General features: G+C 52.3%; 1 protein-coding gene across 1 annotated transcript; it reads right to left on the reverse strand.

Moving 5' to 3' along the window:
- Positions 1–2,673: 2,673 nt before the first annotated feature.
- Positions 2,674–6,338, reverse strand: PPP1R14A (protein phosphatase 1 regulatory inhibitor subunit 14A). Its single transcript, XM_027855448.1, has 4 exons — positions 6,118–6,338; positions 3,790–3,870; positions 3,282–3,314; positions 2,674–2,946 (listed from the first exon to the last, which is right to left on the reverse strand). The coding sequence occupies exons 1-4, from the start codon at positions 6,319–6,321 to the stop codon at positions 2,809–2,811; spliced, it is 456 nt and encodes a 151-aa protein (XP_027711249.1). The 5' UTR covers positions 6,322–6,338; the 3' UTR covers positions 2,674–2,808.
- Between the last annotated feature and the right edge of the window lie 1,366 nt (positions 6,339–7,704).

Raw genomic sequence — 7,704 nt, forward strand, 5'->3', positions numbered from 1 at the left:
TGTCTGGAATGCTATAGAAATTTCAAAGTCCTTGTGGAAACTTGAGGGGCAGGGTGTGGGGGGGGGAACTTGAGGACTGAGGACTGGGATGGCAATACTTCTACCCCTGGGGCCTGGTCTCTTTATCTACATCAGGAAGAGGCCCCTAAGCCCCAAGACAATCCCAGATCTCCTCCCTGCCTCCCACCCCTAACTGGAGCAGACTTCTTGGCTCTTGTAGAAAGTTCACTGGGAAGAAGGAAAAGAGGTTGGCAGAGAGCCCTGAGTCATCTGTCTGTCCCTGTCTACTTCCCATGTCTCTTGGGGGCTGGGGCTGGGGCTGAAAGGAGTAAGGAGCTGGAAGGGAGAGGCTAAAGAGCTGTAAGACAATAAGGGTGTGGGTGCAGACGGAGAGATTTGAGGACATCCATCCCCAGCTACTGAGTCAAGGCTGTAGTCATCCCCACCCTTACCACCATCAATTTCCTCATCTCCCTCATTTCCTGAAACTCACAGGTGGTGAGGTAGGTCTAATGATCCAAGGAGCAAGCGGCCTTATTGGCTGTCCTCTTTTCCTTCCCCCTAACTCCCCAACCTCCTGCTGCAACTCTTACCCACACATTGGCATCACCCCTCCAGGTCATGGGTTCCTCCCTACTCCCAACCCTGCCTCCCATTGGGCATTTCCCATCACTTTCTCCCATACCTCTAAACCTCCCGGGTCTTTTACCCCTCTGATTTCATCTCTATTCCAGCCACCCCAAATTTGGCCACTATTTTCCACTTCCTGCCCTGTCTCCACCGATCAGCTCTAGCCCCCAAATTATAGGATTATAGGAGCATAGATCTAGAACTGGGAAGGACATCAAAGGACATCTAATCTAGCAATTTCATTTTACATATAAGGAAACTGAGGCCTAGATAGATGAAATGTTTTGCCCATGGTCACCCAGCTAGTAAGTAGCAAAATTCAGATTTGAACCCAGGTCCTCTGATACCAGGGCCAGTGTGCTTCCTTCCCTACCCTCTTTCTTCCCTGTCCCTGACCTCCCCATAGCTTCCCTCTATCACTTTCTATTGATGATGTCTCCCATGCTCCAAGCACTGCTATCCCTAGGTCACCAGCCCTCGTTCCCAACCTCTTCCCTGTTCTTGCTGCCCTTCATTCATCCCTGCCTTCTATTCCCCTCCCCATTGGATAGCTTATACCCTGGCACCACAGTCCCCAAGCTTCTTCTGGGTATTTATCCCTTTCTGTGGTCTCCCTCCCAACCCCAAACCCTGATCCCTCGGACCTCATCTCCCCTGCCCCCAACCCCTATTCCCCCATTCTACAACCTCAGTCTCCTCTCCATCCCTGTCCCCAGCCTCATCATTGGTGGCTTCCACTGGTCCCTGTAGTCCTTAGCACCCTATCCTACCATCACCACTATATCCCTCCTAGTCCCTCTTTCCCACATCCTTATCCCCCCCCAACTACCCAGCCTCTTCTTCCTCCCCCCAACCAAATCACTTCCCACTTCTCTCAATGACCCTTCTGACCCCCTAGGTCCCAGCCTTCACACGTCTCCTATCATAGCTCCTCCTTCAGTTGCCGACTTCCTTAAGGTTACCATTTACCTTAGTTGGGAGTCTGGCCCCTCTTCCTCATTTCTTCCCTCTTTCCTTCCCCTACAACTTCAGGAGCCTCTCTTACAGTGCAGTACACCTGGATTCACATCCCACCTCTGAAATGTATTATTTGTGGGACCCTGGGCAAGTCACTTCATTTCCCTAGGCCTCAGTTTCCTCCTCTCTAAAAAATGAAGGGGGAGGGGGGAGGTGTGCTAGATAGGAAGAAGGTGGGGGAACATATGCTGGACCTCTGAGGTCTCTTTCATTTCTAGGTTCTATGATCCAGGCTCCTATGCCCTCTTATTTCCCACACAGTGTCTCCTATACCCAGTTGCCTATTTACTTTCTCTGACCCACCCTCCAACCCCACCTCCATTCCTGGTGATTCTCCTCCAGTCTGATAACCAGTCCAGCCTGGACTTTCTCCTGAATTTGAGAATGGCTCTTGTGCATTCATTCAGATGTAGCACAGAGAGCTTCTGATGGTGGCTGCCCCATTGGGCAGTAGCTCCATCTGTGGGCTGTTATTCTTCATCCCCCCACTGGGGGAGCCATGCCCAGGCGGGCTTGCTCTCTTCCCCTGTTGTGCTTTCCTCCCACCCCCACCTTGCTCCAGCTCTCCAGTTTTGACCACAGCCTTCTGCTGGGTCCCTGCTATCTGACCCTGGGGACAGAAAGCGGAAACACGTCCTTTCCCTTCTCTAGGCCTCGGTTTCCTTAGCAATTAATACATGAGAAAGTTGGACTGGAAGACCCTCAGAAGCCTTTCCAACTCTTAGTCCTAGGATTCTAGAATAAATTGATGCACCATCCTTCAAGAAGGGAAAAGAGGAGGAGACTGACCAGGAAGACAGAGATGGGGCTTAGGTCAGGAGCCAGGAGGTAGGGAGCCCGGGGTCCCCAGGGAGCCCAGCTGTGCTCCGTTCTCATACTCCCTTCTCCTGGGCGTAGGGGCTCAATTGATCTTCCATCTGTCCCCATTAGTCTAGGGACAGCTGGGTGGAAGGGCTGGCAGGGAAAAAAGCATCAAGAGAGAGAGAATTGAGGGAAAGATAAAATAACCTCAGGGGAGTCAATGGCTGAACCACAAACACACTTTTCTTTTTAAAACAACATAAAATACAATTTATAAACATAGTCCCAGGCAGAAGGATGTGGGGAACGTAGAGACAGGAATATGGCATCTCTCCAGGGCCTCAAAGGGAGAGGGGTTGGTCAGCGAGGGGCTCTCCTGGCTTGATCCTGGACTGGGCTTATGCCACCCCCATCGGAGTCATCTGAAGGACTGCCCCGGGGAAGGCCTGGCTGTTTGTGAAGCCCCCGAAGTTTCAGGACCAGCTCCTTGGCAAAATCCTGGATGAAAGGGGGAGGTGAGGGAGGAAGGAAGTAAGAGGAAAAACTAACCCCACCCCCACCTCCAACCTCCTACCCTCCAGTGATTGATGGGCTGTGGGAAAGGGGGTGGGGTGCGAGAGAGGTCTGGGAGAGAGAGAGAGAGAGAGAGGAAAAGGGATGGGGAAGAGGAGAGGACAGGGCTGGAGAGGCAGAAGAGCAGGACTAGGGGATAAAGGGAAAGGAGAGAACCTGGATAAAGCTTGGGGAGGCAGGCAGGCCTGTGAATGGAGGTGATATTCATTTCCCCACCTCTCCTGCCTTCTCTTGACCCAAGAACAAGGAGCAGGACTTACCTCTGTGGGGTTTCTGCAAGACTTCAAGATTCCCTGGAACCCCCCCCCCCAAAAAAATACATGAAATACACAAATCAATCTCTCCCCACAATACAATTCCTCTGTACCCCCAATTCCCATCATGATGGTAGGGCCTCAGAGAAATGGGAACAGAAGTTTTTCATGCTGATTTCCAAAGCAAGAGTGAAAGTAGAGGCAGAAAATCTACTGCTTCTGCCCAAGTGTGGGGGTAAAAACCGACAGGGACAGCCCCAGAGTTATCTAGCCATTATTGTCCTTCCTTTGTCCTATTCCCAGGGGTCTCTCTCTTTTTCTCTCATCATCCCCCAAGACCCTAAAGCCCCCTTTCCATTTCTCGTTCCCTATGTAATCAACCACTCAGTCAATAAATATTTAGTAAATGCCTACTATGTGCCAGGCACTGTGCTAAGCACCAGGGATACAAAAAGAGGCAAAAGACAGCCCCTGCCCTCAAGGAGCTTCCAGTCTAAAGGGCAGAGACACACACCTGAATTTTCCTGCCTCTCTCCTCTTCACTCTCGAGTTCCAATAACTCATCAATGTTGACTTCATCAGGCATCTCTTCCTCCTGCAAGGAGGTCAGGGGTCAGTTAGGGTTTGCGGACCCCCCAAGTCTCTCGTCTTTCTCTTCCTTTTCTTCCCCCCCAAAAACTCTTCCACTTCTTGTCCCTCTGGGACCCAGGGAATGCCAGAGCTCCTTCTTGGGGTGGTGAGGATGACCAGCTGACTAGGGCTCACTCCAGGCAGGGGCATGTGCCATGCAGAGATGGTACCACCAGGCATGACCATCTGGGTCAAGCACTGAGGGAAGGCACCAACCCCCCCCCCCAAACACATACAATACTGTCCCTCCCATTGCCACTGAGGCCTTCCTATGCTTTTTGGATTCCTTTCTAGTTTTGAGAGGCCTTCACTTCAGAAATCTGGCCTTCCTAGTGGGAAAGCTCCCCAGGTACCTAGCTCTGCGAACACCTCTGGCTCCTTCTAGGTGAGTCTAGGAGGACTTGGAGAATATTGCCAAATCTAAGGCACCCTCTTCACATCTGTTCCTCTGATCCTATGTATCCTAGAAGGGGATAGGGGAAGAGGCTACAGATTAAGTCCCAGACCATTTTAGGAACTTCCAACAACAAATGGGGGGAGACAAAGAGGGGTCCTCAGGGCAAATGGGGGGGGCAGAGGAATCTAGTGTCCAAGTTAGAATCCCAGAGCCAGCCAGGAAGCAGGCTCAGTCCTGCCTGGGAATGCCAGGGGCATGGATTTGAGGTTGGGGGTGGGGGTGGGGAGAGATAAGTCTCCTGGGTCCCCAGCCAGAGGCCCCTGACTCTGCCCTTTCATGGAAAAGTCTGAGCTAGGGAGAAAGGAGGGAGGCGGGGGAGGGGAGAATGGAATGGAACTGGAGCTGTTTTTGTGGATCCCAGCTCCAGGATGCCTAGGTTCTCTGGGGACTCTGGGAGTGAGAACAGAAGAGAGGGCATTCAGCCTAAGAATTCAAGAGGGGACCCAAAGTCATTTGCGGACTCCTCTGCCACCCCAAGATGAAGCTGTGTGTCCCCAGGAGAGGTCCCTGCTGTTTCTGATCACCCTACTGGGTGGAGAGTAGGATTGGGGGGCACCTGGCAGTTCTTAGCACTAGGGTGTGGGCTATCTGCCCAGTCTCTTGTCTGGCTTCCTGCCAGTCTCCAGGGACAGGGCCCAGCTGTGCCCCAGGGAAGGGAGACAGGAGGTAGGGGGAAGCAGGGGGAGGCTAGCATATGCCTGCCTTGGAGCTGTCAGTGGCAGGGTGGGGAGAATCAGCTGTCTCCTGGTTCTACCTTCCCCACCCCTCCAATCCCCATGGCATGGGGGGGTAGGCTGGATCAGACTGGGAGATCAGGAACTCTGGTTCCTGGAAATCTTCCAGCCCTTCTCCCAAACACCAAACATTCTCTTTCTGCTCCAGGCGGAAAGAAGTGTTGTTTACATAGGTTCCTGCTGGCTTATGAGGTTGGCCCAGGACCACAAAGAAGGCTGTAGTGTCTAGTATGTCTAGGGATGGGGGAAAAACTGTGCTGTCCTTGTGATGGTTCATGGGTCCTTTCATGGTCATGCCTATTCCCCTGCGTACGTATGTATCTTCTTGTGCCTTTGGGTGTATTACTCTGTTAGTATATACCTACTTCTTTCTGTGAGGGTATTTTTGAGTGTGTGTGTGTGTGTGTCTCCAGAAGTGTCTATTACTTGCATATGTCTGTGTGTGTCACCCAGTGCCCACATTGACACCATTAACACTTTCACAGGCTATGTGTATACCTGCCTATACGTAAGGTTTATCCATATTATTTCTGGTCTATCCTGTTGGTTTTCCCCTGGTCCTTGTCACACTGCAGTGTCATAGGGGTAGGGTCATTAGAAAGGGGGATGGATGGTGGAGTAGTTATGGAGAGGAAAAGGGAGGCAGGGGGGTAGGCTAGGCCCTAGCGAGGACCTGGGCAAAGGCAGAAGCAAAATGGAGGGAGGTTGGTTCCGGGAGGACAGCGGAGGGAGACAGACAGGAATAGACAGTGAGGAGGTAAAGGCAACCACTTTGGTTTTTGAGACAAGTTTAGCTTCTCTAAGCCTTAGTTTCCCATCTGCCAAATTGGGGGATAGGGGAGGAGTTCTGCTACATATTCTCTAAGGTCCTTTGCAGTTCAGCCCTTCGAAGATTCAGGGACTCGTGCATTCTAACATTGTAAGGCACTAAGAGCCGGAAAGCAGATGCAAACGACGGCTTCCCCAGGCTTAGGGTGTCCTGCATCCTTCTCCCCATCCCTCCCCGGGGCTCTGGCCTCACCCGGCCCTGGTACAGCTTCTCCAGACACCCGTCGATCCATTTCTCCACGTCCAGACGACGCTGCAGCTCCCGCCGGTCGTACTTGACAGTGACTCGCGCATGTCGCTTCTGCAGGCCTCCAGGGCTACCACCAGGACTGCCCCTGGCCCGGGAGGGTGACTTCAGCTTGCTCAGGACCCGCTTGCCGAGCCTCTGAGCAGCCATCCCCTGCGGCGGCCCCCCTAGGGATGACAGACAAGAGAAGCAGCAACTGGCCAGTCTTAAAAGGGGAGGGGGGAGGGCGAGAGGAAGGGGGCGGGGCCTGGAAGGAGGGGGTGGAGATGGCAGAAGGAGCCTGGAGCGGGACCCAGGATCCCGAGGACCCGCCCCCACCTCCCAGCCCTGTTCTCTCTCCCGCCCACCACCCCCTTTCATGGCCCTCTCCGGACTCTTCTCAGCCCTCACTGCGGACCAAGGCTACCCGAGCAACCAACCTACCCCTCTTCCTCAGTGGTTATAGGGGGGCCCAGTGACCGATCCCTATCTCACCCCACTCTGTAGTTTGGCGCTCCACCTGGAGAATTGGGGGTGCGGGAGCTGTTTGTTCTCCGGATGCTCTAAACACAGCTGGAGCCAGCTGTTTCCAGATGGGCGAGGCCCTACGGGGGCGGGGTTGACCTATCTGCGGTGGGGTTTCCCTGACCTCTGGTGGATGATCCGCAGAGTAGGTGGAAGCTATTAGGTCCTCCGCCTCCAGGCAGAGAAATAATAGTTGACATCTTGCTTTATCCACTCTGCGTCGAAAGACCTAAAACACCCTGCTCCCGCCCCCGCCCCTGCCCCTTCTCGATTTATGGCAGAAGGTTCACTAGGGCTCCCCTCAGCCTTTCCTGATTCCTCTGCTACCCTCCCCCTATTATATATAACGGGCACTTACCAATTGGATGTATGGTGGCCCTTTTCCTTCTAAAATGTCAGCTCCTTGAAGGTAAGGAATGTCTCACTCTTGGTTTTGGTGCTTGGTATTCTTAACACAGGGCGTCCCAAAAGTCTTAGGGAAAGGTTTAAGCCACGGCCTAAAACTTTTTAAAACTTTAAGACTTTTGGGACACTTGTAAATGTTTGTCGGTTCAGTAAGACTGACGTATTAAAGTACCCTATTGGCAACAACTCTTCGAGGGAGACGGGCAGCATTAGTTCCATTTCACAGAAGGGATATCTGAAGATGAGTACTGGAGAGAAGTTCCTTGCCCAGGATCACATAGCGAAGAAATAACTTAGCCAGGATCAGAACCTATGTCTTTCACTTCCACAATTCACAGTTCCCCTCTCACTAGGCACAGGGCTCTAGTGAAGAGAGGGCTTCCTCTTGAAGCCCCTGAGAAGTAGCCGGGTAACTCTAGCAAGGCACTCCATTCCTCAGTGCTCTAGGGACAACTCCCTAAGACGAAAACTTGCATAAAAGGTGTTGATTTGCATTGGAAGAAGGGAGTTTCCTCACTTGGAAGTTTCCTATACTGATGAAATTAGAGGTCTAGTCAGTTGGTCAACAAGCAATTATTTTTTAATGTATTTATTTCGTTAAATATCTCCCGATTACACTAAAAA

The sequence above is a fragment of the Vombatus ursinus genome, unplaced genomic scaffold, assembly GCF_900497805.2.
Source record: "Vombatus ursinus unplaced genomic scaffold, bare-nosed wombat genome assembly UNPS02010822.1, whole genome shotgun sequence".
NCBI classification, from domain to species: Eukaryota; Metazoa; Chordata; class Mammalia; order Diprotodontia; family Vombatidae; genus Vombatus; species Vombatus ursinus.

What these genes read in the sequence shown, in the direction of transcription:
- PPP1R14A (XM_027855448.1), bottom strand. Translation starts at nt 6,321, where the DNA reads ATGGCTGCTCAGAGGCTCGGCAAGCGGGTCCTGAGCAAGCTGAAGTCA. An exon ending in AGAGAGGCAGGAAAATTCAG is followed by an intron (nt 3,315 to 3,789) that starts GTGTGTGTCTCT and finishes GGGGGGTTCCAG; the next exon opens with GGAATCTTGAAGTCTTGCAG. An exon ending in CTTGCAGAAACCCCACAGAG is followed by an intron (nt 2,947 to 3,281) that starts GTAAGTCCTGCT and finishes CCTTTCATCCAG; the next exon opens with GATTTTGCCAAGGAGCTGGT.